General features: G+C 44.1%; 1 protein-coding gene and 3 long non-coding RNA genes across 9 annotated transcripts in view; 2 read left to right on the top strand and 2 right to left on the bottom strand.

Moving 5' to 3' along the window:
• Window positions 1–20,208, bottom strand: part of LOC307203671 — a 119,397-nt gene extending 99,189 nt beyond the window's left edge. Inside the window, exon 1 of the long non-coding RNA XR_013833319.1 lies at window positions 19,684–20,208. This is a non-coding gene — a long non-coding RNA (uncharacterized lncRNA). The remainder of the gene's footprint in view (window positions 1–19,683) is intronic.
• LOC307203674 lies at window positions 609–5,969 on the top strand. The gene is made up of 2 exons (XR_013833323.1): window positions 609–2,175; window positions 4,382–5,969. It is a non-coding gene; the product is annotated as an uncharacterized lncRNA (long non-coding RNA).
• On the bottom strand, window positions 3,894–9,816 carry LOC307203673. The gene is made up of 2 exons (XR_013833322.1): window positions 5,937–9,816; window positions 3,894–5,530 (listed from the first exon to the last, which is right to left on the bottom strand). It is a non-coding gene; the product is annotated as an uncharacterized lncRNA (long non-coding RNA).
• Window positions 13,925–27,179, top strand: part of ARHGAP32 (Rho GTPase activating protein 32) — a 201,818-nt gene continuing 188,563 nt past the window's right edge. For 4 of the 6 annotated variants that reach the window (XM_079954476.1, XM_079954471.1, XM_079954474.1 and 1 more), the window contains exon 1: window positions 13,926–14,643. In XM_079954476.1, the coding sequence (XP_079810602.1) occupies window positions 14,411–14,643 (233 nt within the window). In that variant the 5' untranslated portion in view covers window positions 13,926–14,410. Of the gene's footprint in view, window positions 14,644–20,269; window positions 20,289–27,179 lie in introns of those variants that run through there. The other 2 variants (XM_079954470.1, XM_079954477.1) reach the window with 2 other exon arrangements.

The following is a 27,179-nucleotide window of genomic DNA, read 5'->3' as shown; positions in this document are numbered from 1 at the left end:
AAGAGGCTCCTGGGCATAAGGCTGAGGCACTGGATACGCCGGCACAGTGGCTGCGTGTGTCACGGCTAAAAAGTGGGCACTCCCCGTAAAAAGAGTGCTTGTGTTTCCTTAGGTTCCCTTAGATTCCCTCCTAGCTATGAATCTTTTCTGGCGGGGGGGGGGAGGGGCAGAAATACAGCCGGCTCTGGGTCGGGGCAGATGCTGCTAAGCCACGCCCCCCAGGCTCGAGGTCTCCTAAGAAGCCTTCCCTCCTCGCTGCTCCAACCCGAACTCCCCTCATCCTGCGCCTCGGCAATTCTTGCTCTCCTCCCTTATGGTTCTTTAACTAGACTTGGGACTGGACAGCTCTTCAAGCTGACAACTGTTTCAAAGAGAGGACTGACAGCTCTTCAGTTAGGGGACTGTGCACTGCAAAGTAGGGGACACACCATAATAAAACAGTAATATGGTTTCCAGACAGGGATGTCTACTTGAATAAAATACTGAGGCGGGGCAGACAAGCCCAACCTCACATAACTGATCACAAGACAAACAACTGATTGCTATGTCCATCAATTTTGCCCCCCCCCCCCCCCCCGGCGCCCTCAAATATGTTAAGAGACAGGTGTTGGCTCATATGTTTCCAGACTCTTTATAAAATTGTTTGCCCTCCTCTGCACACGTTCCAGCTTTTCAATATCCTTCTTAAATTGTGGCAGAACTAGATACAGGACTCCAGGTGGGGTTTGACCAACGCAGAATAGAGTGGGACTATTATTTTCCTTGATCTGGATACTAGACTTCTTTCAATGCACCCTCCCTTGTTTTTTTGCTGCTGCATAACACTGTTGGCTTATGTTAGGCTTGTAGTCTATAAGACCCCTAGTTCCTTCTCACATGTACTGCTGTCAAGCCAGGTGTTCCCCATCCTGTATTTCTGAATCTGATTATACCTGCCTATGTGCTGAACCTACTGTCCCTACTGAAATTCCTTTTGTTAATTTTGCCAGTAGAACTGCAGCTACCCTGAGTTGCAGCCAACATGGCCAGAGGTCAGGGACTGATGGAAATTGGAGCAACCTCTTCAAACCCACAGATCCTCCTCCCTGCATGGAGAGTATTTGCATCACAGCTAAGACTGTCTGAGAGTTTTTCTTGCCAATGATGCAGTGGTGGTGCTTCCCAAGTCAGTGATGAAGCACATTGTCTGGTTGCTGTGAGGGGAACTTTGCTTCCTCGCCATGCAACTGCCGTAGCTGCTCCAAAGAGAGGCACAGACGTTATTTTCCCACAGCTGTTAATAAATAAGATGTTAACAATAAAGCATAAGATGAAATGAAGTCAGGAAGCTCTTTTCCAAAAAACAAGTGAGCAAATGGAGGCAGCTCCTTTTCCCTGCCGTTCCATGATTAATAGATTCTGTGATTCATCATCATAATAGGCTGGTGATCAAAATTGCCCACCTCTGGCAGACACACCATCTAATAAACATTTGCTGCAAATTTCACTCTGATATCCGTTTCCTGCTGTGATAATAAAGAGTGACTTGCTTGGAAAACAGCATCCTTTTACATTCTGGATGCCACATATATCAGCCTCCCATGGGGGCTCCTGCAGTCGTCAATGTGGTGAAACAGCAAGGCTTGGAAGCGGAGAGAGCAGAACGGCTAGCATTCCAGAACAAAGAACTGCCAGGCAGCGGGGCACTGCACGACCCCACTGGGAAATAGGAGGCAAGGACAAAGGAAAGAAGACCATTGGAAGGGGAGAAGGGTTTGCCGTCCACTTTGTTTATCTTTAGCTCCCTGCCTCAGCTGTGGCAATTGCCTACCCAAAGTACGTGCGCATGGGCTGCTTAGATTCTGGCTCTTGGAACATTCGTTGCATCAGATGCTAATCTCCATTTTAGCAGTGTGATCTTCTGCCATTGCCTGGCTTCTCATCAGGCTTTCCTTTTCTTAGTTATTCCCTCATGCAGTTGTATGCACTTGGCTGAAGCACCTATTTAAGCTCCTAAGATCATTGGCTTCATAGCAGAAAGCAATTTACGATGTTCTTCGGCAAAATAGGGAGCTTGCTGGACCCTGCAGAACAGATGGCAGGGAGTGTTTCTCCAGGACAGCCCTGAATTCCTAATATTGCCTACGGGTCTCACTCTGTTAGGATCTCATTGATTCTGCAGACCAAGAATTGCAGGTCAGTAGTTCCCAACAGTGCCTTAATTGTTGATCTCTCCCTCTCTCTCTCTCTCTCTCTCTCTCTCTCTCTCTGTCTCTGTCTCTGTCTCTGTCTCTCTCTCCCCCCCCTCTCTCACACACAGCATTGATGTGATTTAAACAACTGTTGCTGAAATTATGATGACTCCAATAGACTGCTTCTACTCAGAAATGGCAGTGCTAAAAAATCTCCCTGCACCTGTCCAATCAATGCTGCACAGCTCTCCTGCTCTCCTATCAGCAGAATATGTCATGACTTAACTAGCTTCATTGTGTATAGCAGTGGCGGTGAACATCTGAGCCCTGGGCCAAAACAATCCTGGCAATTTGGTCCATGAGGCTGTTTTCCACAAAACCTTGTCCGCAATGTGTGGGACAGGTAGGGGCACGGCTGGGCCAGCTGCACGGCCACTGAACTACAGCCTCTCCCTGACAAGCCCAAGAACAACCCAGAGAACTTCATGGCTGAGTGAGAATTTGCACCCAGATATTTATTAGCAGCTTGCCCTCGACATATGTGGAGTTTGCAGAGGCTATGCAATGACAGTCTAGTGGGATCAGCTGATCGGAAACCGTCCAGTTTACGATGAGTCCATGTGGTGTAATGGTTAGAGTGCTGGGCTAGGATCTGGAGGCCAGGCTTCAGATCACTGGGAGACCTTGGGCCAGTCACTGTTCCTTAGCCTTGCCTGCCTCACAAAGCTGTTGTGAGGACAAAATGGGGAGGAGAACCTTGGAAACGTGGGATGTAAATGTGGTGATGGACTCTGTAGTCGAAGCTCATCAGACAAGCTGGTGTTCACTGTGAGTTAAACATCTTCAGGCTAATTAGTTTTGCCTTATTGTCAACAAGCTGTGCCAGTGAAAGTCAATGCAGAGACTATTTGCCTGAATTGGCCCATAAAGTTGTGATGATTCAGCAGTCTTGCCAAAAGAATCCGACTGGGCTTTTTCTTAATCTTCCCAGTAATTGCCTGTCTTTCTCTTCTAAATGGTAGTGCTTTGCACTGTGATACATCTTCGGTCTTGTATTGAGGAATGCCAACTTCTCTACGGAGCAGACGCACCTTGAAGTTTTCTTCCTTAAAAATGCTGAAGGGCATGTCTCTTGAGCATTACTGACCGGCTTGGCTTTACAGCAATCTTTGTATTGTCACAGTGACTCACAAAACTCAGGACCTCAAGCTCCTAACTCTTCCTCCGGCTCGGCCTTGGCCTATAAGGTACTCTCAATATTGTTCTTTTCCTTCCATTGCATTGCTGTCTTGTCAATGTACTTTTCTGCCAGTCAGCACATGACTTCCTCGGTCCTGGGTAAATGCACAAATCTCTGCCAAACCTTTTCAGTTCTTACTTACAACACCTGCTACTGCTTTTCTCTAGAGCATTTCCTGCTAAGGTTAAGCCTCCTTTTTCTCTCTCACCTTCAACCTGCAATTGGTATTAAGATCTGCAGTTAAAAAGCTTGGAGTTTGATTTCTATCTACAGGCTTATCTTTACTGCAAACAGTACACTTCCCAAGTGCATTAATATATCTAGACAGAGGATAGCCGAGGGTAAAGATTATATTGATGAAGCCTTGGTCCTATTGAAATCAAGATGTTGTTGTTTTTAACCTTAATTCCAGTAGCAGGAGCAGAGAAGTGACCAAACATATGGGAATTTTTTTGTTAGTTTTTTCATCCTTACAATATAACTGCATTAACTTATTTAATTTCTGTTTGGATAAGCAGCAAACTTTCAGTTTCACACATCTGCATGCCACGTTAGGTTTTTAAAGGCCTGAAAAGTTTTTAAATATTGCTACTTTTCCAGGATGCCTAAAAGTAAAGGCTCTTGCATCATTTTCTCCATTTGTAAGACAATCCCACTTCAGCCACACCCACATTCATAGTTTGGCTGCATCCACTTTGACCTGAGGGCCTAGACTAGAGGATTAGCCATAGGCCTGAGAAACGTTAGCTGCCTGTTACCTAAAGACATAGCATGAGAGGGGAAACAGACGAGGAAGAAAGAGGAAAACAGAAAACTCAGGTACCATTTCTTTGAGTTGCAGTTACCAACTGAATTGGAAACAGTTCAGGGCCAGGAGGAGTCTGATGGAGAAGGGGAGGTGGGCTTTCAGCGGAGGTGATAGAAGGGACCCTGCTCCGCAATTGCTCCATCTCTGCAATTCTATTCACAGGATAATGGCTTCTGAAAAGCATGGCAGAGCACCTGCAGGAGGAGTAATGAGTCCACACCTGCTTCTGCACCAAAGAACATCCTGAGGCTAAACATAACAGCAGGTGAATAACAACGCTGGCATAAAAAGTGCAAGAGCAAAAGACGACGGCGTATTGGACAACAGCAAACTAACTTCAGACAAGTTAATTTTTATATGTTCTGACAAATAGGGGTCATGTATGCAGAATGAAGTTCTTGTTATGGTTTTCTTTGCTTTTCTTTTTTTTCCTTTTCTTTTCTTTTCTGTATGGCTAGTTCTTGGTTGTGGTGGCATTTTCTGCTAAGGTGTCTTGCATGTTGATGCCGTGTTCCTTTGAAGATGCCTCCTCTATATTGTAACTATAATATGCAGTGCTTTTTTTCTAAGAAAACGTTTAGGGTTATTCTCATTTTGACTCAGGAAAATCACCATTTTATAGTTCAAATTGGGAAAAATAAATACAGTAAATGGACAAAAATACAAAGATTCACAAAATGTTTAGAGGTATGCATACCCTTGTGTACCCACCCAGGAAAAAAACACTGATAATATGTCTTCAGTGCAGCAAAGACTCTTTTGTTGTTATACAGGTGTAAACTGAGGGTGGCATAAATGCACTGATTTGGTTCAGTTTCTGGAAAGGGCTCAGACCAGGAAGCAAAACGTTCAACTTAAGCACCTCTTAAGTTACACCCAGCTGCACTGCAGCCACACACTGACCCTCTTCCTCCTTCGAGCACAGACACACCCCTTGTGTTTCTCTTGCCCTGTTTGTGAATAATAAAGACACATAACAATCACTGTGAAAGTGAACCCTGTTCTCTTCTCCTGTAGTGGAGATCAATTTCACTGAATTATATAAGAGTGAATAGGGAGCTTCACGGCGATCAGGTTTTAGGGTGGCATCAAATAACACTGGGAACTGATCTACTGAAAACCTTTGGTCCCCTGCCTGCTTGCAAATCCCTATTACTCCTGAGGTGAGTGCTGGTTACTAGCCAAACTAAGGCCATGCTTCATTTCACGTATACTTTTTTTTGGTGTTTTTCCCTGTCTTTGCTGGAGTTGCTGTTAAAGTGAACTGATCTTTTTCTTTCAAGGAGATCAGGGCTCTTGCACTTTTAATAGCTGTGGAGACAACAAGAATTCATCAACAGAAGCTTTTTGAATCCCTTCCTGATGAATTGTCCCTGCTCACAATGCCATCTTCTGTTAACAAAATATGAAACATGCCCTGCCCCCCTTTAATCTGGTCAATCTAGTACTAGGGATGGTCAGTAGGGAGACTGGGGGCTGCAATGGTGGCTGGTGCTCATTAGGATTGGTAGGGTGGGAAGCTGGGAGGTCAACAGTAGGGGGAGCCAGAGCAAATGGCTGGAGAAGCTAGAGCCAATGACAGGTGGAGCTATCTCATTCTTCTTTCGTCCCCACCCTCGAGTGCTACCAAGGCAGCACTGAAACTAAGAGGTATCTCAAACAAGAGTGACTCCAGGATCATTGAGATATGGAACTTTACACAAAAGCAAATACTTACCTGGTAAGGGAACACAAGGTTGTTGTTGTTTTTTGTTTTTGTTTTTTTAAACTTGGTGTCTTTGTAAAACATCTGCAGGGGGTTGAAGGTCCATGTTTGTTTTCCCAGCAAGTAAGAGTCTCCTTTGGAGTGATCAGAGTTAATGCAGTCTCTGGAATAATATGTATTCCTGATGGTAAGTCTTCACCACTTGGCCATGAAGCACTCTGCCCTTATTATCAGCTCCCTATGCAAAAGCAGCTTCAGGACTGCTCCATTGGGACAGTTGCCTCTGCTGCCCCTTGCCAATCTTCTTTCTCCCATGTGGACACATGAAAAACAGTTTAGAAGACAGAGCATAGGGAAAAAGGGGACAAGCCAAAATATAATCAGTGAATACAAAGCTCCCATATTTTGTCCTCTCTGGGATACTTAGCATATTTGGCCATGAGAGTACTCTAGCAAGCTGCTCCCATGTGCAAAGTCAAAACAAGGGGGTTGTTTAGACAACTTTCACTGTTTCCAAGATAGCCCCAAATGCATCAACAAGTCACTTTGGAGATCCTTGCTATGTGCATGGGAAGAAATCTCTATTGATGGAGCTGGCCCGATAACAAATCACTCCATTTCTGCGAGTGATGTTGCTTTGCCTGTGCTGATCTGTTGGACTAATGGGACTGACAGGCTCCTCTTTGCTGCCCCTTGTGCATAGGCTCTTTGACATCCCCCAACGATGCAGAGTTGCGGTGAGCAAAGCTGAATGACCTTTCCTTCCGGATTGCAAAGGGCAAGAGCCTAGTCACAGCAAAAAAACAAAAACAAAACATTCACTGACTTAAGAATTTGAAGTCATTCCCCAAGTTGAGTGTTCTGGGCTTCAAGCAATGGACTCCCTCCCACCCCACCCCCCTTGTTCTATGTATTGCATTTCCTTTGTCAACAAACCTAATTGTCTTTTCTAGAAATGTTATTAATCTGAAACATCCTAGGGATAGCTAAACCCTTGGTGTCTCCCCCCCTTTCCCTTCACTATGTATCTCCAAGAACATTTCCTTTTAACTCTTTTTAAAGAGCCTTATCTCCAAGGCTGGAGAAGGGGAACCCTCCAGGTCTCCTTATCCAGTCCTCAAGATTTGCACTTGGCAACATCCACTTCTCAGCCTAGACTCCTCACTGGCCCTACTCTGAACCCTCTTTGTGTGCTTTTGCCTGGGCGGAACGGGATGATCTTCCTGTTTTCTTGCATGGATGGAGGCTGGAGAGAGTGGTGTGTGCATTTGTGTGGATTTCACAAGGCTGCAATGTAGCCTGCTGTGCAAAGGGGTGTCACACCTGTGGCTCCACCCAACTTTTCCCTCTGGCCCTGCCCACCACTGGCATTTGGCCCCCAAAAGGCAAAAGTGGCCCCTTGGACTGAAAAAGGACTCCCCATGACTGGTCTTGACATTAAACAAACGAAACCTGTATTTATTTGGTATGGGGGCAGGGGGCAGAATAGAGACATTTATTGTACAGTACTCTACTGATTAAGGTAGTCCCCGGAATGAATTGGGTTATTTAAAACCTGCTTTAAGTGCCAGCTGTTTTAATATTTAATAGATGGAGATTGTTTTCCTGCCCTGTGGCAGTTTTGATAGCTTTAAGCTTCTCGAACTTTTAATTCAAATGACAATCATGCATAAATAACAGATGCAAAATAGCCGTGGCTGTCTCCCCTCCAGCATGGTGTTGCTGTGTTGCAGACGCTGCTGCCCAATTCTGTGATACAGAACTGCCTCACTTTTCCACAACCACTTTTCTCATACGTAGGCTCTCATACTTTGTGGATTTAGTATGATCAACTCAGCAGTCTTGCTGGGTGCTTTCACTGCTATTGCCATCTGAACTCTTCATATTTTGTGCATACGCAAACAGCAAAAATGCACATGGGAAAGTGACCTGAGACTATGGGAAATAGTAGAAAAAAGGAAGAGGAGGAGGAAAGAGAAAGACTGACTTTGTGGCCTCTACTTCCTGATCACATTATGTGAAGGAATTGCATTCTTCAAATTGCAGCTTATGTCTAATTTCCAGCCTGGAGTGAGACTTGCATTCTACCGGCCTCTTGATCGCAGAATAGATAGGAAAAGACAAGAAGCTACCTGTAGGCAGGACTGAACTTGAAAGGTAAAAAAAACCTAGGCTACAGTTTTGTTTTGCTTTGTTCGGCTGCCTTTTTAAAACTCTGCCAAGAGTCAAGAAAAGTCAAGTTGCAAAGGTCATTGACTTCATTGTCTCACATCACCATCAGCTGCCTCCTAGTGCTGTGGCTGGTGCTGGCAAATAGGGGCCCAGCCTGGGAATTCAAGAACTGGCCTTGTGGAGCGTGTAATCAGAAAGTGCACTGCCCTTACCTAGAGCAAAAAGCAGGATCCTGAAACAGTGCAGGATGAATGTCTGCATACACATTTCCTAATGTGTTAGCTTTAAGGGAACTGCTCTTTTTGAAATGTTTCACATGCACCCCTTCCTAATTTTTCTAATGTTTTCTTGGTCACACAGTCTTTCTGGAATTGGATTCAGCATTTCTCTTTGTTAGAACAGCAAAAAATAGATTAGCACTCATCTATTACAAGCCTCCCTTGTGTACATCTTCCCCAGAAATATGGCTGACCTATTTGCAGAGTCTGCTGCCGGACAGTAGCAGTGGGGGTGGGCTTTGTTGGGGTGAACATAAAACAGAATGCGGAAGGCATTCTGCACACAGCTCTACTACTCAGGGCAAGGAACAACAAGGTACTTGGAGGTAAGTCCTACTGACGTAAGCTGGACTTCATCCTAGTTGTTTGTTTAGGATTTCCAAAACCCCATAGGTTGCTTTTTCTGCAGTTTGGTTACATTCAGCTCTCTGCCTTATTCGTGTCTCCAGGATTCTGTACAGTATGAAAATGTACCTACCCTACAGTCCAGTGTTAGAAACTGAGATATGAAAGCTAGGAGCTAAATGGCACCTTAAATCTAGCTTATTGGCGCAACAACAGAATATCTAGGTGCACATTTTAAATAACAATAATACAAAGCTGAAAATGAATGAACTGCATCTAAAATATTATGTTCATTTTTCACAGGGTCTAGTCCTTCCCTTGCCTACCCCGCTAATATTCTTAAGAGGGTCTCTTCTCCAGTCTTCAGAGAGTAGCTGGAAGTGGGGAGGCAGAAAAAGGTCCTCCTTTCCTTCCACTCTACAGTTTTAATCTGAAATCTTAGGCGCAGTACTGTGCCCAGAGCTCAGAAACTGCTCACACTGATGAAATTCCCTATTGCAAAATGCGCATAGGACAATGGGAGTTTCGAACACTGCTGCAGTCACAGTTGGGTCAGTGAAATATAACATCCAAAACCAATGTTGATTCCTTCCTGTTGTTCACAACAAAGATTGGTGATGCTTTGGTGATCTGTTTCTTAGGAGCAGCTGCTGAGTGCAGCATCTTTAAGACATTGTTAGTCTCTGTAGTGGCATTCTCCCAACATCTGAGAGAAGAGCGTAACTTTCTTTTACAATTAAAGTGTTACGATTGCACGATCAAGTGCAAGAGGGATTTGTGACATATTAATGTTTAATTGCAATTGCGACCAAAACTACTGAATTATCTATGATCAATGATTCCATAATTCATGAAAGGCACAGGCAGCAACTTATTGATCCGAGGCTGATCTCACACAGTGACGCAAAGGCAAGGACCGAAGCCGAGTTCAAGTTGATTTAGAGCCATTCTGGGAACAGAGGCTGTGCCCAGTAATTCAGCAGGGGAACAGCACTAAAAATATTTAATGGGAAAAGGAAATTAATTTCAAAAGGATGCATTGCAAGGTCTTCAAATGCTAAGAATTCCTTTGTTCTTGGAAAATATTTTGCTGAGCCATAGTCTCACTATTTATTTCTATCACTATTTATTTCTCACTAAAACGTGCTATCCTTTACATGGCAGCTTAACTTCCCGTATAGTCACATATAATATCCTTCTACGATATTTTGGCTGGGGAGGGCGGGGTATAAATAAATTATTATTATTATTAATAATGCTTGCAATAGGGTTTACAAAATGGGTAATGATGGGATAGCATTCCCCTATCTTATTTTAGTTTATGGTTGTTGTTTTTAAACAGTCAAGGGGCAACTCAGGCAGCTCCTGGCAAGGTCAAGGTATCCTTTCTTAAGCTGACTGATCATATTTACAATGGCCGTGTTTGTAGGATGTATGGTGTATGGGGTGTCGTGCTCCTTCTTGTCCACCTTTGGTTCCCACCCTGCACACAGCTCTCACCTGTGGCTCAAAAAGCTGTCAGCGTGCAACAGCAGCCACAACCTGGGAACAGCTTCAACTGGCCGGCAAAACCAGGTGATGTTAGCCAATGGGTCTCAAACCCTTGGTGAGTTAGGGACTTTCCCTGCATGCAAGGACAATCTCCAGTGGATTGGGCAGATGAGGCCAATAATGGGTCCAATGGTCAATAAGGCAGTTCCTGCATGTAGAGGGAACTGAGGGGCAGATGGGGCTCTTCAACCTGGGAAAATAGTCCATGTAGGAGAAGGAAAACTCTGATCCTAAACTTCTGTTGCCTTGCAGGATGCAGGAGAAGAAAAGGCTAAGGAGTGAACCCTACACAAATCTGGAGTGGAGTCTCTAAGGCTGTTGAATGGTGCCTTGTATGCCTCCTTCTGGCAACTCCTGAAGCCAATCTAGTGCCAAATGTATTTATCTGCTTTCCTATGGACTATCTCAGTGAGGCAATATTGTCGTCTGGGCAGTCCAGAACCTCCATACACAGTGACCAGGCTTACGCCCCAGGGGGGGTCACTTTGGTGCTGTTAATGCAGTGGTTTGACTTCACCTCTGGAGGCACACTCCATTGTCTTTCGAGGCAGATGGATAACAACAGCAACAAAGTTTGTGGGGGAAGAGTTCCTTTTATACACAAACACAGTGACTTTCAATGTCCCAAGTCCACAAGGGAATGTGACTCAGGTATGCTAGAATATCTTATTTATGTACGTAATAATATTTTCCCTCCAGGGAAATTATGATGGCACAAAAAATTGCTTTTTAAAGTGCCTCCTGAAGACTTTTTACCCCACCAATATTTTTCATGTAGCATGGTTGGGCTTGCTCATGTGGGTTTTACAGGTGGATTTAATGTATTTTTTTTCCTTTTAATGTTACATGTTACATTTTATGTATTTTGTTTTTATCTCCCCAACACCATATTCAAATTTTGTGTTTTTAAAAATATATATTTAAAGAAATAAAAATAATTAGGAATAACTATCCTGAACGCCCCACCCCGCCCCAACCAACTTCTGAATCCTGCATATTAGGACTGAAAACACTATTATGCAAGGCAATGTGAAGAAATAGCTTTAGGCTGCAGTAACTGGAACAGCCCAATATGCTCAGCCCAGCTCACACACCCATGCATGAAACTCACCGTTGACTCAGCCAAGCCACATACACTTCCAAGCTATAAATGTGCTGTGGTTGACCGATGACTCCTTCCCACCTGACTATACCTCTCCAGATTACTCTTCTGTGCTGGGTTGAAAGAGTTGCTCAAGGAGAAGGTAGGCCTTCAAATATGATAGGAGACCCCCCTCCCAAGTTATACTGAAGAGTGGTTGCTCACAGGCTGTCATTCCATGTCGCAAGGATCCCAGGATTTGCTTTATGTGCTTTAAATGTATTGTGTGGATGTGGCCACATGGCAAAATATCAGAGGCTTTATGGAGGTGGCTGTAGTAAGGGGTTTGTGTATGTACAGTCTTTCGATTGCAAAAGAATAAAAATAATGTGAAAGTATTTTTTAAAGCATTTCTATTTCCTGTTAACAAGTAAAAAGTTAAATATTGAGGCCCCAGCACAACAACAGCTTGTTAAGCTGGGACCACTCTTTAAAATAATTACCGGTAGGCAGGATGTTCCACTGACCCTTGGACTTCCAAAGCATCTTATACAAAACCACTTCCATGTACACAGAAAACTGGCACGTTATGTAAGTGGGTTCTAGCCCTGACCTGCTAGTTTTCTAGGTTCTCTCTCTCTCTCTCTCTCTCTCTCTCTGTGTGTGTGTGTGTGTGTAAGCATTCAGTCCTGCAAGCTCCCATCTGCAATCTGAAGTGCTATGGGCCAGAAGTCCCATTAAGTCCTCCAGAACGGACTCTGTAGTAAGTGCACATAGGATTTCAGCATTACAGGGCAATCCTAACCATGCCTACTCAGAAGCAAATCGAGCTGAATTCAATGGGACTTATTCCCACACACAAATTGTTCTGGGAGTAAGCCCCATTTAGACACAGAGGGAGACCTGCTTTCACGTTAGCACACATAAGATGATACTGTCAATTTTTCCTTTCTTTCATTCTTTCCCACCTTCTGCAAAGCCCCACCCATTCCCTCTAGCTCTCCTCCTTTTGTGTCATGTTTCGAAATTTACAGGTGACGTTGGCTTTGTACACATTCCCCTATACTCTACTTCCAGTGTGCTCCTCCTACCTCTGGTTTGGGAAGTGGTGAATCATAGAACTAGAGTTGTACGCAACCATAAAGGTCACCAGGCCAACCCCCCTGCAGTGCAGGAATCACAACTAATCATGTGTACGCACTTTGGTCACAATTGATGTCTGTTCTGGACTTCCTTACGAAATGCTGCTTTCCAATGCATTTTCCCCCAAACCAGCTTCAGTCCAAATGCAGGGGAAAAACCCAACAATCTAGTCCTAGATGCCTTTTAAGCCAACAATGTATACACAGCCTTTGTGGGTCAAATAAGGTATTGTACCACACTGTGAATGACCCCCCCCCCAAGCAGGAAGCCAGAGTGGTCTTTGTGTTAGTCTGTTGCAAACAAAACAAAACAAAACAAAACAAAACACAGCAGTCTAAGTTGTGGCATCAAAAAAACTTAACGACGTTTACTATGCCATAAGCTTCCGTGAACTAGTTTTGTGTTAAGTCTTTAAGGTGCCACAATATCTCTTTGTTGCTTTTTCTGTGTTGCTGATTTTCAGATTGTGAGCAGAGGGGCTCATGTTTTCTATCTAGTTGTTATAATAGCATAAAATACAGCATAACCCCATGCACACTTCTTCAAAAATAAGCCTCATCAAGTCCTGCAGGGCTCATCCCCAGCTTAAGAAGGTATAGCTGGGGTAGGTACACTTTGGGTTTGTAGAACCTACAGAACCCCAAGATTTGCCAACCTGAGCCAGCTTGTAAAAGACAAACACAATGAGAGAACTGGGTACCCTTGAACACACTCTGAGTCTGGGATGGGTTTTCAGTACCAAATCTGCTTGGAGCTCACAATCCTTTGTTACTAAAGCCCACTCTGGGTCAGCCCAGGTTTTCTTCATTTCAGCTGCCTCATTTAAGGGAATGGGGAATTTATGTGTTGCCACTGTTCTCCGTCCAAATCAAGATCCACAAGCATACAGTTAAAACGGACATTTAAAGCATATGACTTCCTCCAAAGAAGGAAGACTTAAGACAGCATGACATAAGCAACCGAGTCGGTAGAGCATGAAACTTTGGGGCGCGGGTTCGAATGCTACAGTGGGGTGGGCTGGATGACCCTCAGGGACCCTTCCAACTTTACGATTCTGATATTATTTCACTGCTTTTTCTTCTTCTTTTATAACTGCTGCAAGAAAAACCATCAGCGTCAGACGAGGCCAGCCACCCTTCTGCAAGCTGGGATCGGAGCGCAACCCCCTGGGGACCTCGCGCATCCCGCCCAGAGAGGGAGACCCGCCTTCTGCCCACGCCCTCCCCCAGGTATAGGATCGTACCCAGTCCCTGAGCCCTCCCCCTTCCCAACACGGCACATTGAACTTATCCTCCCACCCCCAGGGCGCTCAGCGCAGAAGGAGGAGCTCCTCTCCCCTCCCCCGCCCCACTCCGAACTCCCGTCGCCCCCTTTCTCCCCCACCTTCCGAGCGAGCGAGCGAGAGAAGGGGGCGTGGCTTGGGCGGCGCGCATGGGCGTTGCGCCTGCCTGGCTGCGGCTCCTCGCCTCCTCCTCTCATTCTCCCTCGCGGGCAGCCGCCGCCGACCCTTCCCCAGTGCGGAGCCGGTGTGGTCGTGGCGCGGGGCCTCTCTCTCAGCCGGCCTCCCCGCTTTTTGCGCTGAGGCGCCGACAGAGCGGCGGGAAGGGAGAGAGGAAGGGGCGCTGAGGAGAAGAAGAGCGGAGGAGAAGCGGCGCCTCCATCCCCCCCCCCCGCCACCTACCTCAGCTTTCATTCCGTTTCTCCTCAGAAATAAAGAGGCGGCGCTTCGTCCCTCCCCCCCCCTCAAACGGTTAATTTTTTGAAAAAAAAAATTCGCCACTCCCTTTATCTCCCCCCCACCCGCCTCAAGCTTTTGTTGTGTGCGGGGGGGCCCCTTACCTTCTCCCCTCCCCGCCTCTGGGTAGGGAGTCGGGGGTCTCCCGGAGGACGATGAGGCGAGGCGAGGCCGGCGCGGGATGCCCCCTCCAGGCGGACGCCCCCAGGACGCGCCGGGGCCGCTGAAGAGGAGGAGCAGGCGGCGGCGGCGGAGGAAGACCACTACCGCCGGGTCCTCCAGCGAGAGGCGGCCGAGCGGGCAAGAGGAAGAGGAGCCGCCGCGAAGGGCAGCGCCGCCGCCGCCGCCGCTGCTGCTGTGGGCGGGAAGGGGCTGGGAGGCGCCGCCGCCCCTCGCTCTCCCCGCGAGCAGGAGGTAAGCGCGCCTACACGCCGGAGGTGGGGGGGGGCCCGCCATCCGGGCCACGCTCACCTGAGAGCAGCTACCCCCACCCGCCATGCACGCCAGCAGGGCTCCCTCCCCAGGCAGCGTGCACCGCCGTTGTTGCAGCAGGGCTCCGATCCAGGGGGCGCTTACCTGAGAGAGAGAGAGGCAGCCGTGCTGGAGGAGCTTTGCTCTGGAGCCGGCGTGCAGCGTTGCGATCCGGGGCGCGCTCGCCTGACGGAGGGAGGCGCCCCCCCCATTCCTTGGAAGAATCAAACATCTTAACCCCCCCTCCAATTGAACAAGGAGGTGGATTCCACAGATCTGGCTCTGTGGGGCCTCGTGTCCGGGAAGGGCGCCGCGCTGTGGGGCCGAGGGGTGCAGCTGCACGGCGGAGGCGATTGCAGGGTTGGGCTAGGCTAGCCTCGTTCTGTGTGTTTCCCGCGGGGGAAGGGGAGACTCGTTCCTGGGGTCCCAGGGTGGGGCTGCCCGGCCATGCAGCCCTCTTTATATGTGTGCGTGTGTGTGCGCGCGCGCGCGCGTGCGCGTGCACAGGGTGCCTTGGGTGCAAGCTCCTCCTTGAGTGCAAGTGGGGCTTGCTCCTAAGCAAACGTGCACAGGCTTGGCGGTGGAGCTGGGATGTTGTGCACCTGCATGGCAGCTCCAGCTCGGTGCAGGTTGTCCGCCTGTGCATTAGCTTGAAGGATCTCTGTAGAGGGGGAAGTCTTTTCGGGGTTGGGATGGCCAGCCTGTCGGGATCTGTGCCTGGGGGTGTGGGAGCGACTGCTCTCCGAATGCCCCTCAGTTGGGGTTCCTGGCATCCAGTTGATAATCTGTCTCATGGAACACCACATGGAGATCCAGATGCACCCCAGACATTACTTTTATTCAGAAGTTCTAAAGTGTTCAATCTAGCTTACTTCCAAATAGGTGCATCAGATTGTGTTTGTGCAATCCCATTGTGTGCCATTCAGCAAGTGCCTTTCAGATGTACTCAGTAAATGCAATTGGGATTTGGCTGTGTATGCCTGGAGTTCAGTCTGCTAACCACTACTTAACCTCCTTCACTCTCACATGCCTAAAAGCATCCATTTCTCTTCTTCCCTGTCCCCGACCCATTGACTTGGGTTAGTTTCATTGGGGTGTCTTGGGTTAGGGGAAACCTGAGATGCTTCCATGGGTTTCCCTGAAAGCCAGAGTTGCTTCTTATACTAAGGGAATCTATTAAGGTACATTGACAGCATAATCCTATACAGATCTACTCAGACGTAGACCTACTCCCAGGTGCAAGTGAAATTAGGATTGCAATCCTGTATCCACTTACCTGGAGGTAAGCCCCAATGAGTAGACATATCTAGGATTGTGTTTAGACATCCTTTCTAGAAGTGTTTCCAGAGGAAATCCCCCCACACCAAATGTGTGTTATATTTATATGTGATTCAAGATTATGTTCACAAAAGTTTATGCCATGCTATATTCGTTAGTCTCTTAAGTTGCCAAAAGACTCTTGTTTTTATCTAGAGCTGTTCATATAACGTAGCTAGTGGGATGAGGATTGTAGTGGATTCATGGGTTGTAGTGGATTCGTTCTGGACTGTGTTCTCAGAACCTGCAGAAGTGTGAGTGTGGATGAAAGCTTGACCTGTTAGTTTCTGAGAGCAGACCTCTTTATGAGTTGTGGAGAGTGATATTACTGCTATGGGGTGCTTTAGGTTTCGCAAGGGCCCCTTGAGAGCTGTCAGGCTCCAAACTAGGAGACATTGCTTTAAATTAAAAGAACATCCAGCCAGTAGCCTGCTGTGGGAACTACTGTGAAATCTTTTAAAAAGTGCAGCTAAGGGAGTTGTTCTAGGCCCCACAAGGCAGGGTTCAGTGATTGGGAGAGAATAAGAAGTTATTCTAGAGTGTGCAGGGGCAGCCATAAAACATGCACATTGTGATCTTGGCTTGTGTCATGACAGGGAGCAAGTACTTCCCAAATTGTGTGTGTGGTTGTGGGTGCCGCAGTGGATAGAGACTGCAAAAACACATGCCTGTGCCCTTCCTTGTATTTGCTTCTCATTGTGTTCTCAGTATGTGTTTAGAATGAAATGCCACCTTAACCAGTTCACTTTAGGAATCTCTCCATAGCCTTTGTTCTTTTGAAGGTGAAAATAAAGAAATCTCAGATTCCCAGTATAATCTTCAGTAGAAATCGGCATGTTTTGTTACTGAATCAGCGAACAGTTCCATTGCTTTCTAAACAGGCTTTCTTTTTGTTTTGTTTCTCATAGTGTTTAATCTACACACCTTTATTTATTCTAGGTTATGCCAAGTTTTTCTTTGTTTCAAACAAATGTGGACATTGCTTCCTCTTTTTACCTGTTTGGGGGAGAAAATATTAAGTTTCTGTGGCTCCTCAGCTCCCCCCCCCCAAAGAAAGTAGTTTATTGCCAATTCTGCCCACATGAGAGGAAAAGATATAATAACATTATCCATGGGAAACATTTATTTTTGAAGAAAGACATTTGGGAGTCCAGCACCTGGACCTTTAAAAAATGTTAATGCAGCACTAGAATTACATTAATCATTACCTTCTGTATAGTTGGTAGTTTGAGTGATATTTTCTTTTCCAGGTGGTGTGAATAATACTTTTCAAACAGACTTTGAGTTCCTTGTTAGTACAGTGGTACCTCGGGTTACAAACACTTCAGGTTACAGACTCTGCTAATCTGGAAGTAGTACCTTGGGTTAAGAACTTTACCCTGGATGAGAACAGAAATCGTACTTCAGTGGTGCGGCGGCATCGGGAGGCCCCATTAGCTAAAGTGATACCTTAGGTTAAGAACGGTTTCAGGTTAAGAACGGACCTCTGGAACGAATTAAGTTCATAACCAGAGGTACCACTGTATTTCTTCTTGGATTGTGTAGCTGTACTTTTCTTGAGTCACTCGGGTGCTGACAAGAGTTGGATATTATGAGAAACCTTGAAGGCATTTAGGCATCTTGCTGTGCTATCTTTCCTGTGTTGTTTAGTTAGTAAATTGCATTAACATTATATTCACTCTGTCAAAGGCATCCATCCTTAAGCAATTTACAATAATAAATATGCAAAAACAATACTTGAAAGAGAAAACAATACAAAAGTAAGGCTGTGGTCCAAACTTCTTTTGCCGTGGGCTGTGGAGTGGGTTTGGATTCAGTGCAGGTGTCCTTTCCCAATCCCTGCCAGCCTCTGCTGGTGCAGAACTTCCTGTTTCACCTGCCAAACACTTGCATGGGCAGAAATACTTCTGGTGGGATGCCTGCTGCCAGCAGCTTACAAAAAAACCTCCAGGCTGGGCATTCTGGGTGAGTAGGAGGGACTTAGCTGGTTCAGGGTTCACTGTAACCCAGTCAAATGATGGCATTGGTGTGCTGCAGATACAGTGGTAGCTTTGCCAGACTGTTAACCTCTGCCTCTCTTTAGCTATTGTTTGGATTGCAGCCTAAAACACTTAAGTTCCGCAATGACTTTGATTTGTTCAATGTTAAACAATTTTTCATGAGCAATATGCTCTGTATTATAAGTAGTCAAATACTTACTTTTGCTTGAGATTGAACTGAACACACCCAACAGGCATCTGGTTGGCCTCTGTGAGAACAGGATGCTGGACTAGATGGGCCACTGGTCTGATCCAGCAGGGTTCTTCTTACATTGTTGATCATCAGTTGAAGTGGAACCTGTTAAGGTTTTCTGTCTTACACTGCTTTTCTCTGGCCCATGTCTGAAATTACCAAACCTCCTGCTAGATTCAGTTTTGGAAATGTCTGAAGTATTAACACATTGGATGGAGCTAAGGCTATGTGACAATTCCTTTTGAGATAAGGAATAGAATTCACTTAACTCTTATGCTTTACTTTCTGTATCCTCTCTATGTCATTTTTACAATAAAATATTAACTATGTTCATTCAGAAGTAAGTAACCCATGGTTGCTTTCAGTGGGATTTCTAAATAAGTTTAGAATTGCAGCCTTGCTGAAGCACTACTTAGTCAGAAATCTTATTTGTTATTAACAATGAAAGTACTTAAAAATAGGGATAGTAAGTAAAAAGCTCACCAATATTAAGTGCTATGGGAGTGTGAGTACATCACATTCATTTCAATGGAGTCAAGTATACTTGCAAAGGTTCTAAAGCAACACAAGAGTTAACTGCTAATGTTAATGGCTTTCCACAGTGATGTATAGTAATGGTAGACAATGAGAGTGAGCAGTTTATTGCAAGTAGCAAATAATATATCATAATGCTAAGCAAATAATATACCAAAATTCTAAGCAAACAGCATAGAAATAGATTTTGAACTTTACTTAATTTGCTTGAATAGGGGACATGCTTTTTTATTTGAACCTATTGGAACAATCTGAAGGTAAAAAGAAAATTCAATTTTTAGTATATTTTGACTACAAACTACAACATTCCAAGTACACTTCAGGTTTTTATTAGCATTGGCAGATATCAAATTCAGGTTCTTATTGTGCCATAAGCATATGTACACAAGTGTATTAAAATATGACTTTTTCCTGGTCATAGTAGTTTAAATGAATTAAGTGGCAGTTCACTGCTACAGTAAACCAGTTTTGATTGGAAGACTGCTCAACAAAGTGTGTGTTTGTTTCTATCTTTCATCCTAACCTCATAGCCTACTATACTTTCAGCCTATGCAAGTTCCCTGTCTCTAGCTTTTATAGGAAGGTAAAGTACAGTGGTACCTCGGGTTAAGAACTTAATTTGTTCCAGAGGTCCGTTCTTGACCTGAAACTGTTCTTAACCTGAGGTACCACATTAGCTAATGGGGCCTCCTGCTGCCGCCGCACCACTGTCATGTGATTTCTGTTCTCATCCTGAAGCAAAGTTCTTAACCCGAGGTACTATTTCTGGGTTTGCAGAGTCTGTAACCTGAAGCATCTGTAATCCAAGGTACCACTGTACACTGAAGTCAGTGTTAGAAACTCAGATATATAAGCTAGGTGCCAAATGACACTTTAAATCAAGGTTAAAGGTAAAGGGACCCTGGCCATTAGGTCCAGTCGTGACCGACCCTGGGATTGTGACACTCATCTCGCTTTATTGGCGGAGGGAGCCGGCGTACAGCTTCTGGGTCATGTGGCCAGAATGACTAAGCTGCTTCTGGCAAACCAGAGCAGCCCACGGAAATGTCGTTTACCTTCCCGCCGGAGCGGTACCTATTTATCTACGTGCACTTTGATGTGCTTTCGAACTGCTAGGTTGGCAGGAGCAGGGACCGAGCAACGGGAGCTCACCCCGTCGTGGGGATTCGAACTGCCGACCTTCTGATCGGCAAATCTAGGTTACGGTCGCCATAACAAACTGTCTTATTTGTCAGAGTAGATGACCCTTGGGGTTCCTTCCAGTGCTACAATTATATGATTCTCTGATCTTAACTACAACACCTATTATCTTAACTGGTTGTGTAAATAGAGTTGGCTGGTGAGCAGCCAGGGGCCTGTTTGAATGGTGCACTGCTAATCTTCAGGGTGTTGAAGAACGCTTGTTTTTTTTTCCCTTTTAGAGTTTTGCTGAGGAGTGAAACTGGCTAGGCTAACAGCTGCTTATATGTAGGCTGCTCTTCAGGTTCAGACCCTTGCACCACAAGGTAATAATTTTTTTCCAGTCTGCTGGTTCGTTACAGGAGTTGGGAAAAAATAGTTTTCTGCTTTACTATGCAGCTTGCCCTCCCTTCCAGCTAGTGCATGTACTTAATTAAATAGTTGCTGGATCAAGGCTACTGTTATAGTTGTTAAAAGGATCAGAAGTTGTATGCCTCTATATACACCAGTTGCTGGGGATCACAAATGGGTAGAGTGGTGCTGCACTCTGGTCTTGTGACCATGATGAGAACAGGTTGCTGGATTAGATGGGCCTTTTGCCTGATCATTCACAGCTCTTCTTATGTAAAGCTATGATGTTGCCTTTTCTCTTCAGAAATGAATACTTATACTCAGCCTTTATTTGGAAATGGAAATGGAAATATCTTTTGTGATTTCTTCTGAAATTCTCATGCTTTGCGAGCCTGTGAATAATTGTAGATGTACATGTTATTTGTGTGTTGTTGAATGGAAATCTCTTGTTTTAGTAACTGACATTCAAAGCCAACACAAGCTGTCCTTTAAATCTACTTAATAAATTGATAGTCAGAGTGATTTTATCATTCCTTTATACTGAAAACCCCTAGAGAGAGCTAATGATGCATAACATTGCTATCATCCTGTGCACTCTCAGCAGCAAAGTTGAAAGAATAGCTGTAGCAACAAAGGACAATGTAACCTTACCAACACCTCTGCCAACTCTGCTGCCATACACCAGTTGTGAACTTTTATATGGATGACACTCCCACATTAGCCATGTACAGAAGGCACCTTCAAACTGTGGTTATAGAATGAATCTACAATGACAGCATCTTATTTAGTCCAAACCTCTTCCCACACACAAAATCATGGAGAAGCAGAGCCCATAGTCACAGCAAGCTCTTGTGGCTCAGTGGGTAGGATGGCTGTAAATTGATGCCTGTAAAAACAACTGTTCTGAGCTTCCCCTGAGGGCTAAACCTTTGAAGAGAAAGTAGCCAGAGTGTCCCTGATCTGGAATGTGTTGAGATCTGGGTTGGGGCTCTGCATCAGTTTGTGGCCATCAAGAATAGTTTGCATGCCCATTAAATTTTGCAGTTCAGATACTAGCTGTAAATACCAAAAATCAAGGAAAAGTTCATTCATTTACTAGCATCGTAGAGGTAATTCTGCATTTCATGTTATGTAAGAGTAACAGCAACTCTTTTCCAATTATGTCAGTCTTTGAAATGTTCATTGACTCAGTAATTGAGATAAACACAAATCCCCATAACCATTACCAGAAATTGTTTCTTAATTGGAGGCCCACATATCAGGTTAACAAAAGAATACATCTAATAACAGTTTACAGATTATGCCATTTTGGTATTGGCAACATGGGAGTGATGTGTTGCTGAGTTGTACCTACTGTGCCCCCTGTTGCTGCCTCTGTGCCTCTGCCTAATGCTGTATTGAGGTCTGCAGTTACTGTGAAGAGGGCAAGGACCCCAGAGGTCGTGTCTCCTCGGCTCTTTGCCCCAAGGGTTGTGGTTGCAGTAAATAGAACCTTCGAGAACAAGTAAGCCATGACTTTTGTTCGGAGGTCCTGAGCAAGATCACATTTGCTTTTTCTTTGAAAGCTTTTTAAAAGCTATCAGTAGTTTAAATCCTATTGACACCCAAATGTATCCCAGCAGCAGAACAGTAGGAAGGACCAGCAGGACTCTTTCTACCAGGAAAGAAGCAAAAGCCATACAGGGAATTATGGATTGCAATTCAAATCAAAAATGATGAGCAATCATAGATCAGTAGAAAGAAGGTCTAAAAATGGGCCCCATGGGCCAAACCTTCCGCAGGGGAAAGGTTTGATTTATGATGTGGTACCAACAATCCCAAGCAAAGAGAGAGGCTGTATGGTTAGAATCCAATATTACCGTAATTTTAAATCAGAATGGTTTACAGCAGAATCCTAGGGATGGCTACTCAGTTGTAAGCCCCAGGATAATGTGTGTAGGAGTGCAGCCTCAAATGATTAAGAAAGGACTGATTTAAGTAATTTTCTTCTTTGAAAGTAATTGATTTCCTTAAACATACAAACATAAGCTATAGTAAAACATTTTGATTAACTAGAGCCTTTACACAGCCTAGTATCATCTAGAAAACTGAGTGGCTCTTGAGACTCTGCACACCAAATTATTTGTCTAGGGACCATTTTTTTTTGTTTCTGTGCACTTGCAAGGATATTGAGCAAGATATGATGGCTAAAGTTGCACTTCTTTGTACACTTGTTTGGAAGTCCTATTTGAGCAAAGTCGAGCTTAAGTCAAATGCCATTCATGTTCATTTACAAGTAAGTGTCCAGGATTTTGCATAAGCAAGAACTAGTACAGTAGTTGCTGTTTTTATTTCTATATAAGGTGGAACTTCATTGCAGATTAGTTAATGGAATCAGATATGTAAGAGAATTGAACTCAGTGCAGATTGCAAGTAGTTGGATGGCATAACAAAACCAGGATAACTCCGTGGATGATTGTAGTGAGATACATGGTTGCATCTCTAGAATTGAAACACCTGTGATAATAGAATTGGAGAGTTGGAAGGGATCCTGAGGGTCATTTGGTTCAACCTCAGCCAATGCAGGAATATGCAAGTGGCCTGTATGGGGATAGAACCTGCAACCTTGGTGTTATCAGCACCATGCCCTAACCAACAGAGCTAACTGATAAGCTTTTCACTTTGATTAACCACAGTTTAGCATTGTATCCAAACCCAGGCAAACTGTGATTAGTCCTAGCTATGGTTTATTGAAACAAACCAGCTTCATAAACTAAGATTTGAAGTTGGCTTGTTTTTCTCAGATTTGTTGTTAAGAAATTATGAAGCAGCAGAAGTGACTTGTTTGCAAAGTTTTTGCTAAAGTTCAGAACTATAATGTGGCATGTTGATTTTTTTTTAGTATTTTTGGTGATCAGTTACAATCTCAAGAAAGCAGTATGACAGTATTGGATTTTTTGTGTACAGTGGACCCACCACCTACGCAAGGGCTCTGGGGTCCATGCACAAAGGTAAAATCATGCAAAATCAGGAACCACAAGAACCCCCCCCAACCATTCCTACCTGTCTGGAGCAGGTCTTGTCCTCCACCTCATTTACCGGGCTCTGGGAGGGTTGTGCAATGGCCTTGGAACTCTCACAGGTTGCAATAGTGTAAATAAATAGCATGTAAGTGGTGGGCCCACTGTATTTTTTTTCAGTATGAGAAACTTGGCAAACAGGTCCTGCTGTTACTGTGCCCTGTTTACTATAGTTTAGTGTTATATGAGAAGGATCCCAAGAATCTGAGTGAGGCACTGGTTTCTTCCCTCTTCTATGTGGCTAAAAGGCGAACTTCTGCTGGGCTTAGTTTAACTTTCAGAGAGTCTTGGCTTATCCTTGTGTGCAATCCTCATTTAAAATAAGCAAGGCTTTCTCTTAAAGAAGAAACAGTGTGTTTTCTTAAAAATTAATCCTTTGAACCTTTCTGCCCTATGCCCTGCTGTATTTGCATGGGATTTGTTGGGAAAAGGATACCACTGGTACAGCTTGATCCTATCTTATGGCACTAATGCAGCTCTTAAGGAGAGTGTGCAGGATATAAATGTGAAAATTTAGTACTCCTGTGGTGGTTAGTGGGATTTACAGTCCAGTATGTGTGATTAGGATATTGAAGTCATAAGTTGCAATTTTAACCGTGCTTACTAGAAAATAAGTATCTTTTGAGCTTAGTGGACTTCAGAGAAAATACACTTAAGGTTTCCCTGCTTGTGTTAAAAAGTGTTCTGCTTTAGTTGCAGTAGGTTTTGGAGAACTAAGAAAACATTCTCGAATCGTAAAATTGCCACAATGCCAGTTTTCTTGCAAGAGTGTTATTAATTGTTACTTGTGAACCAGAGGGTAGGGAAGAAACCTACAAGTTTATATGATTCATATAAGTTGGGCCAGTGAGAATTAAAGGCAGACAGACTCCTCTCACACCTGTGAACCAGAAAGCCTTTGGTTCACATTGTAAAACTTTGATGAATGCTCTGGATGGCAAATAATCATCAGCTTCAGCTCTACATCTGTGAAAAGGGAGATTATTTTGACCTCTTTTAGGGTGTGTGAAGCTCAGTGCACACAGAAACCACTTAATAAATTATAATAATCAGCCTCTGCATATTATTGGCAATTTTGTATTGTAAATTAAGGTTCTTCCGACCTCCCAATACACACCACTATTTTGTTGAATTATGGTGTTTCCCAGATTCCCCGTTTTACTTTTTTGAAGCACGGGAAATTTGGCCTTTCCCAATTCTGTGGCTCCTCACCTGTTCTTCAGGATTTCTCAAATAAGGTGTAAGTTCTGAGAGCACTTTAGTATGTTCTTTTTGTACTCGAGGATGAAATTAATATTGCCTGGAAGAGCTGTGTATTTTAAGGTAGATAGGTATCAAGTCCTTGTTGAGCTATAAGCCTGACCCCTCAACAGTCAGGTTGCACACAGTTCCTATTTTGGAGAAGGGTGGAAACAATATAAGAGTACATGCAGCGTCTTCCACATCTTTGTCCTTGCAGATCAGTAATCCTTCCATTTACTTCCTCTTCCTTCAAGCATACCTGAGAGAGTCCTTTCTGTTGATCTTAGCTTCCATTGGCCACCTCAGCTGATTTTGAGCTTTAGACTTCTGGATACCATCACTAGAGAGAATGTATCATGTATAGGCAAACTCGGCCCTCCAGATGTTTTGGGACACAATTCCCATGATCTCTAGCTAACAGGACCAGTGGTAGTCCCAAAACATCTGGAGGGCCAAGTTTGCCTATGCCTGGAATATACCATGGCTTTGAAGCAGTTGCATTTATGCCCCACCCCATTTTATTTTGTGAAATGTGTGATTTCTCTTGATTTGTTCCGTTGTGTAGTCAACCAATATAGATCTGAAACAATTACATTCCCCTTCCCACTTTTTTGGGGGTCCATGTCCTGCTTAGAGTGTTTGAATTAATTGGAGTACAATTGTCTGCTGTATATCATCAGAAAATATATTTTGTACTTTACAGATATTACCACCAATATCTGAAATCAGCTATGCAGTTGCACTGTAGCAGCTTGTTGCATACTTAGCTGCTGTTTTCTCTGATATTCTTTGCTTTATGTTTATATTATTTACATAATGGGGATGAATTCATCCAAAAAGAATTAATCACTTTCTTGATTATTACAGACAATAGTTAAATCCTGGTAGAGTTGCCAGTTCTAATTTAAAGAGTAGAAGAATATAGTGCATTAAAAATAGAGAACAAATAATCTGAAGGAACTTCTTTGATGCAAGGGAGAAGCCACACTGGGTTCTTTTTCTCATTCATGTGCATGTAAAATATAAGACATTCATTTATAATCGGTGACTCTGTTAAGTATAAATGGGATCCAGAGTCCTGTAGCTAAATTATGCATATGCAAGCCTTGAATGCAGAACTCAATTATTGTGGCTGCAACTTATTCCATTGAGAAAAAGAAGAACAAAAGTTTGTTTGTTAACTACCATACAACTGGATACAAAGACTCCAGTGACCTTTGAATCTTAGTGGCTGTGCATCTGAAGAATGTATTGTTTGAAGAATTGGAATAATTGCCAGGAGACAAGAGATCATCCTTTCCATCTCTTTGCATATTCCTGTTTTAATGTCCTTATTAAAAACTGTTAATGGCATAAACTTACTTGGACAAAATGAATGCCCCTTTAATAAACAACATTCTCACACTCCAAAGCACAGGGTGTTTTCAATAAAAAAGGTTTCTTCAGATTTCTGAAGTCCTTTGAGGACCTGTGCTTAGATTGAGAAATGTTTTTCTTGACATATTTGGTCATGTGAAAAAATAAGACTTTAGAGCCCCCTTGCCCCAAAAGGGCAAACTAGACATTCCGTTTTAGCAACTATAACCTTGGTTTAAGGAGCCACTTGGTGCCTCTCATATATATATACCAAACTGCGAGAGGCAGTGGAAGACAGGAGTGCCTGGTGTGCTCTGGTCCATGGGGTCACGAAGAGTCGGACACGACTAAACGACTAAGCAACAACACACACATATATATGAGAGTTTTTAACACTGGAAGCAAGTTAGGGACCAGGACTGTGTGATAGACTCCTGCCCCCTACTCACTTTGCTCATCCAAAACCTTACATTGTGCTCTGTTGCCGAAGGAGATCTGATTGACTGGGAAAAGGCCTCTGTAATGGAGCCCAGGTTGTGGAAGTACTTTTGTTTTGAAAGAGTAAGGGGCATTTTAATAAGATTAATTTTTGCCCATCATTTCATATTTGACCTTCTGCAGGAATGTTGCTATTTTTTCTAAGATGAAGCCCGTTAGTATTGACACATGTTGAAAAACAGCAGGGAAAGAAGTAATGAGTTCTTTGTTCATTCTTGTATTTTCTCTTCGGTATCAAACAAAACACACAAAGCCCAGTGTGAATCACTGTTTATGCAAGTGTCTTAGCTTTTGCACCGTGCACTTCTGTAGGACTTATGGTCTGATTTGGAATGTACCACTAGCTGATGACTGTTTCAGTAGCAGTTAGGATTGAACTTGATCACTGCTGCCTTTCATAAAACAATTGTGCATTGTTTTTCAAGAGTGTTCATGATTAGGTGAAATGTTCTAAGCAAGAGTTGCTGTGTCAAGTGATATCGGAGATGAACAGACCTCAGAAATGAATAATCTCCTTTGTGTTTTTACTGGAGCACAGATATATCAACCAAAGTAAGATGCAAAATGGTGGCACAAAGGATGGAGCCAGTTACCTATTCCATACACTAGAGTGACCAGTTCAGATCAGAGTTACTATGGATTCATGGATTCTATCTACAAACTCACTCTCTCTCTCTCCCCTCCCTCTCCCATGACGAGCAAAAGTGTAGA

The sequence above is a fragment of the Podarcis cretensis genome, assembly GCF_951804945.1.
Source record: "Podarcis cretensis genome assembly, chromosome: 15".
In the NCBI taxonomy this organism is placed as follows: Eukaryota; Metazoa; Chordata; class Lepidosauria; order Squamata; family Lacertidae; genus Podarcis; species Podarcis cretensis.
This window is presented reverse-complemented; position numbering and strand designations above follow the sequence as displayed.